General features: G+C 42.9%; 1 protein-coding gene across 5 annotated transcripts; it reads right to left on the bottom strand.

Moving 5' to 3' along the window:
- Window positions 1–3,141: 3,141 nt before the first annotated feature.
- On the bottom strand, window positions 3,142–11,898 carry Zbtb18 (zinc finger and BTB domain containing 18). Of its 5 annotated transcripts, none has more exons than XM_087194273.1 (2): window positions 11,880–11,898; window positions 3,142–6,769 (listed from the first exon to the last, which is right to left on the bottom strand). In XM_087194273.1, the coding sequence occupies exon 2, from the start codon at window positions 6,753–6,755 to the stop codon at window positions 5,187–5,189; it is 1,569 nt and encodes a 522-aa protein (XP_087050399.1). In that variant the 5' UTR covers window positions 6,756–6,769; window positions 11,880–11,898; the 3' UTR covers window positions 3,142–5,186. The 5 variants fall into 5 exon arrangements, with proteins under 5 accessions (XP_087050399.1, XP_087050398.1, XP_004853561.1 ...); XM_087194272.1 differs by lacking the exon at window positions 11,880–11,898 and adding an exon at window positions 11,491–11,639; XM_004853504.4 differs by lacking the exon at window positions 11,880–11,898 and adding an exon at window positions 9,239–11,021.
- Between the last annotated feature and the right edge of the window lie 249 nt (window positions 11,899–12,147).

Genomic DNA, 12,147 nt, shown 5'->3' with positions numbered 1-12,147 from the left:
CCAAACTAACTAGAGAGAATGCTTCCTATAGCAAGTCACAAACTTAACTGCAAACCCATTCCTAAAGTAACATCTTATTTGGGAATATGTGGCTATAAATTCCAGAAAATTTCTGGTTTTGAAAGGTTTTTGTTTTGTTTTGTTTTGTTAACTACCCTTCAGAGATTAAGTATCATATACAAAACTAAGAATTACGATGAACAGTAAATTTGTAAATATTAGAATAGAATTAGGAAAGGTATAATTCATCCCTTTCCAAAAAAAAATCATTGATTTCTTTCAAAGGCTGGAATATTTTAGGAAAAAAATATTTTATATGCTCAAATTATCTGGATAATTCTACAATTTATCGTAAGCAGATAATAAAGTATTTGAACTTGGGAAAAATTATTTTCATGCCTTTATTTCCAAGATCTCACCCTTTCTCAACACAAAGCTTCTTTCACAAGAAATTACTAAGTTAATTAGTAGAGTTTTAAAAAAAGGAGTTGGTTTGCAAAAACGCTGAAAGTTTAATTTCTAAAGTGTCTCTGAAAATGAATTGATATTTCTAAAAAATGTTTAGTGTCATCAGTAAGATCTGACTGTTTGGCTATCCTTTTATAATGTTAAGCAAGTCTGAGCAGGGATAGGAGGTCTACAAACAGAAAATATTTCTTTTTATAGAACTATGGTGATTCGGTCAAAAAGTAAGTAGTTCTAGTCTTAGACCGAAGGATCACACACAACGATGTTTTGCCATGCTTCTGTAGGCAAAAGGTAGAAATTTTTTAACATAAGGAACAAAATCCTGTTTGTGTGATAAACTTGGACTCAAGCCAAAATGAAATTCCTAAAAGCTATTTGCTTTTTTAAAATACAATTATTTATTTTTAAAGATATTACCTTTAACATTTTAAAGGCAAAAAGACTTTAATGTGGATGGACCTTTTCTGTCCCGCATTTCAAAATTCATACTTGCTTCATTCACTGTACCTTACAGCAATTTCAAACAATGCAACGAATACTTATAAAAATTTAGATCATTATCTACAGATTAAATTTTTAAATTACCTGAGTTTCCTATCCAGAGGCATGCACAAGTTTCTCTCTTTCAATTAGAAATCAAAGACCATTTTAGGATTTATAGGAATAAAATGTCTTACAATATAAGAAATTCTGAGATCTTAAGACCTATTTTTTTAAAAAAAACAGAAACAATGAGAATTATTAAATCAAATTTTTATATAGTTTGTGTTTTACATATAAACATGGAAGTTCAGGATTTTTAAAGTAGTCATTCCTTAGATTAAAAAAAATTTTACGCGACAGTTGGTAGTTCAAAACAAAAGATTTGGGAAAGTGAGTTCCGTCAGTATGTGAGCCATTATATACTTGTAATGTTCACCTTTTTCTCACCCTCCAAAAATCTGTTTGTAGATATTCATGACAAGTCTATTAAAGAAAAACTCCACTTGATTCACCCATTAATCTGATAGCATAATTAACTAGAGGACATCCAAAACCAGGATCCTTAACATTTCCTGCTTCTCCAATATCCCCCAGAGTACAGCTAGCACCAGTGCTGAGCCCACAAAGATCCAGGGCATAATTGATTACCTGAAAGAAACAGATGTTTTCAAAAGTAAGTGAAACCACATTTTACAAATATACTTATGCATCAGGCCAGATGTCAAAGAAGGAATCCATTCTAATGGTTTCCAACACGATTGTGCAACAAATTTTCTTAAGTTTATCAAACTGATTCCTGTATCTCACTTATCAAATGTGGCAATTTGTATAATATTCTGTTCTAGTTTTGCAATGTTTTAAGAAGTTATTTTCAAATCACGCTTTGATGAGTATATCTGGTTAAGCTTGTTAAGGTAGTACTCGCTTGAAATTAGATGACCAGGGGAACTGAATATGTGAACTCAGTACCTTCAGGATGCTCTAAGTTACTCTGACCACTTACTACAGGAAAATCGAGTGTCAATGTCTTTTTTAAGTCTGTAATTGCTCAAGAAATTATTTTGCAGAGTCCAAATGTATATTCCCCTTTCATGTGAAATGTTTGCCTGGTTAAAACCAAGTGTAAGTTGCATACATATTTTCAATAAAAAGGGAAAATGTAGGATTCCCAATTGTAAATTTCCAATTGTGTTTTACAACAAAATCTTTGTGGATTCCTATTCCAAAGCCGTCAGGGAGCTTATAAACGGGATTCATATTCAAGTCTCAGATCTTACTCCACTTCTACAGAGATTAAGAATATTACCCTTACTATACATCATTTAACATAAATGCAACAGTAGTACTAAGTATTTTAATATGCATTTTTAGGATTGGAAGTTACAGACTTCAGGATTTACAAAATCTCCCTGGTCAGTGCCTAGCCCTAGGTGCAATTTAGGGCCACTTGTGACAATTCCTCTGCAGTCCCATCCAAATACGTGAGGGTTCTGTTAATTCCCTAGGTCAACCAGCAATGTTTCTCACCCTGACATATACCCAACAAGACAGGCCTGAAATTGGGACAATCACATAAGGTAAGGAAGTGTTATTTTAATGTCACATACATTTAAATAATTTTAAAATTTTAAATTTGTGAATTAAAACCTGGAACTGTTTAAGTTCTCCCAGCAACAAAAAGGATGCACATAGCTAATCTTGAACAACTGAGTGCCTGCTAATTCAATTGCCTACAAATCCACTCATTAGCCAAGCAGTCTTCCAAATTAAGACATCCGGTCTCCCTTCAATTTTCCACTTAAACCAGAACACAGAGTAGATTTGACCAATCAACTTAGGATAAAATTACACATGAAAAGTGACTTTACGTTGCATGGATTAGTAGTTGGACAGCCTGTCGTAAAAACCCTGTGCTGCCACTTGAAGTTTCACGGATTCACAAGTTTCTGGGGAATTACCTCAATATTCTTATTGAGACCAAAGAAAATGGGTCATATTTTTTAAATGTGCATTTAAATTAGAATGTTTGCTCATTTCCATTTGGGTAACCTAACGCACATTAATAATTTCATAAACTCTGAATAGAACTGATGTTAAAAGAGACCGTGTACTATACATACTTAGACTCTACCTAGTACGTGATCATAATACAAAACACACACACATACACACACACACACACACGGGAAATTCTCAGTTCATATAATTTATTGCAGTTAGCACACAGTTTAAAAATTCACCAACACACCAATAGTACAAAACTAAACAGCATTATAAGTTATTCCCCCCTCAGGAAAATAAAACATACTATGATTGTCAAAGCTAGATGTCAGTCTAAGTTTTAGAACAGAGGAAGAATGGGAAACTAAGAAAAGGAAGAAGCAATCACTCACAATGACCACAAAAAGAAAATCCAAAAGAAAGTCCGTTTTTCTCACAGACATTGATTGTCTTCTCTAAATTAATAAAAATTATTTTAACATAAACTGTATTTAAAAAAACTAGAAACTCTTCAAGTAACTAAAGATAATGCTCCAAGGCCATTTTCACAGCTTTTTTTGTTTGTTTGCTTTAAATGCCATTACAGCCAAATTAACACACATTTGACCAAATATTTCCAAAACAGTCCAGCAACACACAATGGAGTTTTCCATTCAGTATCTTAAGCACAAAAATAGGCTATGTTTACAGTAGTTAAGGCGATCAAATTTTAAACAAAAGCAATTAAAAAAAAAAAAAGGGAAAAACAGCAAACGTTTTCCATGCTACTCCCATAGACCTTATTTGTAAGTGCAAGACAGGAAAACAAACACTGTGCAAAATGCTTTTGCCCTGTGTGCTGGTCATTCAAACCACACGTTGGGCTGCAGCCTCTGCTGCCGATACTCATAGTCTACTAACCCCGTCCCCATGTCAATCAAGGCAGTCCAGTCCTTTCAGCCTGGGGCTTTTTTCAGTCCATAGAATCTTTTCATGAGTTGGGGTGGGGGGACAGAAAGAAAGGGGTTGCAAAAAAAAAAGGAGAGAATGACCTATTGTCAATTTGTGCAGTAGTTATTCTAAAAATGCTCAACTGGGTAAATGTGTACACCTAAACTTTGAGCTGGCATGGGTTTTGTGCAATTAGAAGTTTGTTATAAATGCACACTGCACATGCAAATCTTTAAGCCGTTTGTAAACATGTATATGTTCCTTGTTATGTAGCGAAGTTACTAATTTGCAGCTTAAGATTTTATTCAGCTTAACAGTTTCAACTTAAAGACAGTGGGAAAGTCAATTTAAATTATATAAAATAAAAATAAAAACAGTGCATTTACGTTCTTCATAACACCAGTTTTTTTCCAAATGGTGCTATTTTTCTAAGGAAATTAAATAATTTTAAACTCACTCGTTAAAGTTATACAATGCAAACAAAGACAAAAATATATTGAACTCATGCATTTCTGTAGCGTTAATATTTACTTTTCAAGACTCAACTAAGAGCATCAACACAACCTGTCAAGTTCTTTGACAACCCCCCCCCCCCGCCGGCCCATGTAATCAATTACAGTATACAAGAACAGTAATTCACATTTTTAAACACACAGTTCAACACTGCTGAAGCTGCGACATCCTTTTCATCCCGAGCAAACCTTCACCAAGACAGTAGTCCAGTGATCCCAGTGTACTTTCAGAATCTCTCACTGGGAACTGTCAGAAAACCAGAAGTTGCCACAGAAAGTTTTAAGTCAACTGCTTGTTTAAAAATAGATAATCCAGCATTTCAGAAATTTTCCATTTGGGTCTAAAAGCATTCAGGTTTCCAACAGCCAGAAAAGGTTCATGCAATTTGAGACACAGAGGCTAATAAAACTGGAGGGAATTTCTACTTTAAGAAACAAAACCAGAAATGTGGGGCACAAAAAAAGAACTCCAAAGACAATGCAGTGTTGACAAAATTAAGCCATATGAAAGCATTTTGTGATAGGACAATTTGTTTCGAAGGTTCTTACTGGCTTACTTCAACTATCCCTCAAAGAAAAGATACCTCTCTATTCTCTGACTTGCTCTAAAGTTTCTTTTATCAGAATGCTAAATTAGTGAGATTCTCATGCTATTATTCTAAAGTGCAAAAACAAGTTAAGATCCCAACTTTTTAGTTCCAGGAAACAAGACTGCTTTTAGACCGTACCACAACTATATAGAGATCTATGTATATATGTATATATATATATTATTTATATATATATATAAAATTATTTCCAAAGTTCTTGAGAGCTATCTTCTAAGGTCCAGTCTCTGACAGCAGGCAAGCTCAGTGCTTCGCTTTTGACCGACAAGGAGTTCACCAACTCACAGTGGAACTTGCGAATGTGTCTGTACAGGTCTCCCGACTGCGTGAACCTGCGCTCACACCACTTGCAGGCATGTGGCTTCTCACGCGTGTGCACCACGGCGTGGCGGCTCAGGTTGTGCGAGTACTGGAAGCTCTTGCCGCACTGGGTGCACGTGTAGGGCTTCTCCCCCGAGTGAGTCCTCTCGTGGCGCTTGAGGGTGTACATGCAGGAGAAAGTCTTCCCACACAGCGAGCACGTGGGCACGTTGACATCGGCCGCCGGCTTGCTGCGGATGCCATCCTGCTCCCGGAAGTGGGTGCTCAGGTGGATCTGCAGGATGTGAGGGCTGGGGAAGACTTTGTTGCACAAGGGGCACATGAAGATCTGGCCCGCAGGGCTCAGGATGTTGGAGACGTAGGGGAGCAGACTGCTCTCCATGCCCCCTTCCACCTGGACCCGCTCACTCTCTGGGGTCATCATTTCGTCATCACTGGCTTTGTCCTCCCGGTCCAGCTCCCTCAAGACCGAGTCCTCCCTCAGAGGAGCCAGATGGGCCGGCTCATACTGTACCCTGTTATTAGTGCTCACACTTTCTTTCACAGTGCTATGTTCCATGTCATAGTCATTAGTGCCAACATCACTCTCATCACAGGAAGCCTCTTTCTCCACCTTCACCTGCACCAGGTTGCTTCTCAGCACGTCCTGTGAAGAGAAATAAGAGCTGTTCAGATTTTCAACTCCTGAAAGGCTGGACTTGACAGACAGGTCCAGCACACAGTCAACATCTGCCGAATCCCTCACGGAGGTGACAGACCTCTGGGACAAAGACTCTGTTGAGCTGCAGGGGCTGGCTACTGTTTTTCCAGCTGCTGTGGCGTGTGGCTCTGCCTCTCCGCCAGCCTGGGGGATGCCTGCTGAGTCTGAGGGCAATCGCATCCACATGTTCCCAGGCTCGGCCGCCAAGTCCCGTTTGCTGGGCAGAATGTTCAATTTTTCATCTTCCCCTTCATCTTCATCACTGGGCAAATCGCCTGCCATGTGGCTGCTGCCATCTGAGAGGCTCTCAACTTTGTCTGAACAACTTGAAGCATCTTCTTCCTTTTTGGTGCTGTCTGCCTCCGTGGTGGCTTTCTCTTTCAGCTTCTTTTTGCAGACTTTGACAATGTCATACATGTGGAGATAACTGGCAGCTGCTAGCACGTCTTCAATGGGCAAGTCTTTGAACTGGAGTTTCCCTTCATACATGAATTCAAGCAGGAGAGCGAAAGCGGGGGCTGTAACAATGTCGCTGTTCAGATGAACAATGTCTCTTTTGTCCAGCTGGTCCTTGTAAAAGAGGTGGAAATACATGCTGCATGAAGCCAGTACAGCTCGGTGCGCTCGGAACTGGGCATCTCCCACCAGAACAGTGCAATCACAAAGAAAGCCCTGGTGTCTCTGCTCGCTCAGACACTGCAGCAAATGTCTACTATGGTCTGGGAACTCCATACTGTCTTCATAACCTGGGGAAAGAAGAATTTCTCATTAGAACCTAATCAAAAACAACTTTTCAGCACTCTGGTCCCCATATAAAAAAATACTAATTCCACCTTGGCTGCTGGGATACATGCCCCTGAATTTTAATCAGGCTTATCACACACCCAGGATCTAAATTTAGGGCGAAAAATGTACACTTCCCGAACTTCGTTACTCCAGCAAACAGTCCCTAATGCATCTCCACCTTCCCTGAACTTCTGATCAAGTTTTAAAAGCCTACATTTAACTTCAGCCTCTTACTGAGGATAGGAATTGAAATCTCTTTCAGAAGAAATTTAGCTAACTCTACTTGACAAATTATGTTCTTCATCAAACTACAAGATAGCTTTAATTTCAAAGGGACAATTCATATCATGAACAAAGGAAAGTCCCAGATATATTCTGAAGATTCAAAAAAACTCATTCAACTATTCTTTTTATTTCATACTTTTGATACCTGACTGTACTTCACATAATTTAAGCAAACACACACACATTTGGCTGAGTCAAGGAAAAAAAAAAAATGAAATCGCATAATTAGTCCAGAAATCAGCAAACAACTTACTTTTAAAGTCAAGAGTGTTACAACAACAAAAGCCTTGTGTATAAAAACAGATGTTAATGCCTTAAGATTTGCAGGTATAGCACACATGTACGAGATCAGAAGGAACTATACCAACAGATGGAAAAGATCATCTTTATTCTGAACAAATCCAAAGATTTTTTCAAATGAATTGAGAAAAAAATGGTTCTATTTTTTCTTTTTCTGGTAGAATCTGTACTTCAACAATACTGGGAACCAAAAGAGCCTTTATTTAACTCTGAAAATTCTCATCTAAACTTTGATCTGCTGCAAGGCAAAATAAGTTCCGTATTAAAATTAATTCCAATTTTTAAGAATAAAGACATACCACTCTTAAATGAAACTCAAAAGCTTTGCAGATTCAATTTTTTTTAAGCCTTTCTAGAAAAACTTCTTTTCGGCTCTGCCTTACCTCGCCAACAGAATATACTTTTTTTCAACATAACATGACATATTTTCTTTTCTCACTAGCTTCTATTCAACTATGCATCTTTGCCTTTTCTGGTAAGGGGGGGGCGTGAAATGGAGAGAGAGGAAAGGCAAAGATGTACAAAGGGTCAAAATTCAACTTTAGTGAGTGAACTCTGTAAAAATAAAGAAAACCTGACTTCCCCTCTCCTGTGACCAGAAGCCAGGCTCCATGCCACTCACTGCAGCAAGTGCAATTTCAGGATGAACAGATACTAATTTAATATTCAGAAATTACTTCCCTTCTTCTACACTTTGCCCAAGATAGCCTAAAACTTTCATCCTAATGCCAGATCCATTCTGCAAGAAGCCACTGCTAGAATAAACCAAGATTTACAATACAATCACTTTAAGTGCCCCACAGCTAACATCAATCCTAATCCTTGAGAGGGCTAAAAATAAAGATTGGAGGGCAGCTCACAAGGTAGCCGTGATCAAATTAGGAGGCTGAGAGGACAGAGGGACGAAGAAGGAAGCTTATAAACATCTGATCCAGCTGACTGTGGCCATATGGCAGCTGCTGCCCAGATAAAGAGATTAAGAATAGAGGAGTGCGATTACAGCTGTCTGGCCAATTCAGGCAGCTCAAATCTACAAGTTCTAAATTAGTCACTAACACAGAAACTCCTGCAAATAATCATTGTCATGCTGAAATTACAGAGCTTTTAAATATATATATTTGAGAGAGAAATGAGGGAACCAGTCAAACTATTCTCCTGAGGACAAAAGTTTGGTTTTTTGCTTTTTGGTTTTTCCTCATCTTAAAAAACCTCCGGTTTCAAAAGCACTACAGCTGTATGTTTCAGTAGTGCTGCTGAGTGTTTTGAAGAATAAAGTTTCACAGTGGAATTAATTACACAACAATCTAGCTTCTTAACCAGAATAATCTTCTCATATAAGTTTGAATGCTGGATTCCAGACAGTTTACTATTTCTGCCCCCCTCAAGCAAAAGGAATCTAAATAACAGTGAACAACAAAAAAGCATTTTAATCCAAAGTGATCTCAAAAAGCAGTATTTCAAAGCCTTTCTTAACATTTCAAAACTTGAAATATTTCTGTGTATTAAAGTTATTTACTTGCTCAAGTAAAAGGGAGAAAAATTAAAACTAAGCAAGCCCAAGACTTTCAACTCCAGTAAGATCATTATTTAATACTCAATTTCATATATTATTCCTAAACTGGGTTAGAAAAGTAATGTGATTTTTTTAAATTAAATAAACAAAACACCAAAACAGAAATATGCTCAATCTAATCTCTTGCTACTCCTACCTTTAGGACACATAAACCTGATTAAGTCCTTTCCTCTGAGTCTTCCTGGCTCCAGGTCTGTTACATCGGTGGAAAAAAAGCAGACTAAGAGAGACAGATGCAAAGTGGAGATGATGTTAGAGAGGAATGAGATACCTTCTCCACCACAGATCCGCACACACTAACTCCCTGTCTGTGTTAGAATAAAAGGCTGAGGGATGGCAGGCTGTCAGCTGCTCTGACATCATGTTCAGATGGAAATGCTACCTCCAGCTGTGCTCCTTTTAATGCCATATGCTACTCCTCTACACTCCTGCCACCAGCTTTTTCTTAGGAGAACTTTTCTCTTCTGTTAGTATAAACAAAATACTTCAAAGTCTTCGTTTTTTTCCCCAAACTTTCTAACAGAAGAAATTGAAAAACTCAGCATATGGAGTTCTACTGTATTTATGGAATAGCAACACTTCTGTCTTAAGTTGGTGGACTGGCTTGCATACTGACAGCACACTCAAGCCACGGTGCTATTCAGGAAATCCAGATTCACTTTTATTCAACTCCAACGTTTAGTTTCAAAGGCAGCTTGGGGATATTTTTTTAACTAACCCATTTGACATCTCCAGTCCCATTTCAACATTATTACCAGGCTTTTTTCTGTGGAGATAATGGTATCCATCACTGAAACACTGGCAGACTTATTAGGAACTATTACTTCAGCCTGGTTCACCTTATTTCACTCTTACTTAACAACTTATCTACAACTACCTTCTCAGGAAAATTTCTCACACTGCCAAAGCTAATGCAAATTTCAATTCTCAGTATCAACAAGCTGAAACTGCACTTTCTGAAATCCTAGAAAGTATTTCAGTTCAATGAGACAAATTAATAAGCTGATACAACCTGCTGCCGTCACTTAAAATGAAGGCTATACCTGCGTATCTGATCTTTCTGCGCAGAAAACGCAGAGCCTTGCCTTGATCTGTGTCCCATAACATTTTTTTCTTTTCTCTTTTTGTTTTTCTTTTTTTTGGTCACTCTGTAATGTTCTTGATCACAAGAAAACCTTTGGGGGGGGGGCGGTCCCGTAAGTTGAGGAACTTTTTAGCTAGAGTTTGTGAGTCTTTTCTAGTGGCTGATGAAATGGTAATGTAACCCGGGCTGGGCTGACCAGCGCCCTGCAAGGTGCTGCGACATCCATGAAAGTCAAACACTTTTCCAACAGGCACTTGAGAGAGTGAAAAGTAGGAAAGGGGCTGGGGCCTGAGGCGCAGGAGCCCCAGCCCCCGCAGTAACTACTTGGTCTCATTAGGAAACCGTGGCAAAGAGTTAAAGGGTAACAAAACCCAGCGACTCTGTCCTGTCCCCGCTTTCCCAAAGTCACAAACCTAACTTTCCCTAACTTCGCAGTGAATGACATAATTATGAACGCCTAGTTCCAGAGCCTCTTCCCCCCAAGCTACACAGCCTAGTCTCCACAAATGCCCTCGCCCCATTCCAACGTATCAGACATTAATCACCCCATTTACCCAGTGGGGTGGGGGGTGAGTGACAGTTTAATGAGCCCCAAGCACCGCAATGGGCCAGCGACTCCCACTCCACAAATCAACCCCTTCACGTCTCGCTACCGCGGACCCACAGAGGTTTTGAGAGGTTGGAGTTTTGTTTTTCAAAGAGGTGCGGGCGGGGTTGGGGGGTGCCGAGTGGGGAAGAAATGCAAATCGACGTAGCTGCCCGTGCTTAGAGCACACGGGGAAAGAGGAAGGTTAAAACCACAGGGAAGGAGGTGGAGGGCGTAGAGCCGGTGCAGCAGGAAAACACCTTCAACAACAGCCAAGAAAGCAGAGCCGGGTCACGGCAACAACAAAAGAAAAGTCGCAAGAAGAAGCCAGCGGGAGGAGGGTGGTTGCTACCGCTTCCCCGACGCCACCGCGCGCAAGCCCCTGGGCCTCCCAGCAACGGCCACGGCCCGGCCCGGGAGGGGCGCCCTGCCCTGCCCTCCTCCTCCCTCCTCCTCCCTCCCGGGCGCACTGCAGCTGCACGGTCCCGGAGCACGGCCGTCCCGGGCGCCACTGCAGCTGCGGCGGCTCCCAAGCCCCCTCCCCCAGCCCGCCGCCCTCCGCACCCGAGAGGCGCCGCCGCAGCTGCACCGGCCGAGCCAGCCCCGCGCCGCAGCTGCACCGGCCGGGGGGGCGCGGCCCGAGCCCGCCCCGCCCGCCCCGCAGCTGCGGCGGCCCCAGCCCCGCGCCCGGCCTCCCGCAGCTGCGTCGCCCCCCGCCGCTCCGCCCGCACAAACTAACTCCACTCGCGGGGGCGCCGGCCCGCTCGCCCCGCCGCATGCCTGCCGCCCCCCGCCCGCCGGGGGCCGGGGCGCCGAGGGCGCGGGTCAGGGACCGGGCCGGCGCGGGACTCACACGGAGCGGCCCTAAGTCACCGCGTCCCCGCCGCCGCGTCCGCCTCCGCCGCCGCCTGCACCGCCGCCTCCGCCCGGCCGCCGCCGCTGCCGGACTTGGTGGGCTTCCTCCTCCTCGGGCCCCCTCCCGCCCGGCCCCCCACCCCCCGGCCCCGCCGCCCGCTCCCTCCCTCCCTCCCACCCCGCTGGCAGCCGGAGGAGCGCGGCGGAGCGAAGAGGGCCCCACTCTCAACGGCTCCCCATGGCAGCAGCCCAGCGGCGGCCGCAGCCTGCCAGACACAGCGAGGGAGCGAGGGAGCGAGCGCGGAGCCGACGGGGCGGGGGGCCGGTTGGGGGGGGGGGCGGCGCGGGGGAGGGGAGGGAGGGAGGGGAGGGGGCGGGAGGACGCACCACGCACGCACGCGGCGGCGCCGGCCAGATGTTCCCCCTCGGCCCGCCCCCCTCCTCCCCTGCCCGCGCCGGGCGTCTGCGATTGACCGAAAGCGGCAGGACCGGCGCTCCCCGCCCGCCCCCAGGCCGCAGACTCTTCCAATAGGAGGGCGTCGTTTCAGAGAGGGCGGAGGGGGCGGTGGGCCAAAGGCGGACTGACAAAGGGCTCTAGCCAATAGGAGAGGCTATCTGGGGCTGCCGCCCGCGCTCGCCAATCGCAGGCGGAAAA

Source organism: Heterocephalus glaber, unplaced genomic scaffold (assembly GCF_053883595.1).
Source record: "Heterocephalus glaber isolate CG9 unplaced genomic scaffold, H.glaber_assembly_v1.0 deba00001600, whole genome shotgun sequence".
NCBI lineage: Eukaryota > Metazoa > Chordata > Mammalia > Rodentia > Bathyergidae > Heterocephalus > Heterocephalus glaber.
Note: the sequence above shows the minus strand (reverse complement) of the source record. Positions and strands in the feature narration are given on the sequence as shown.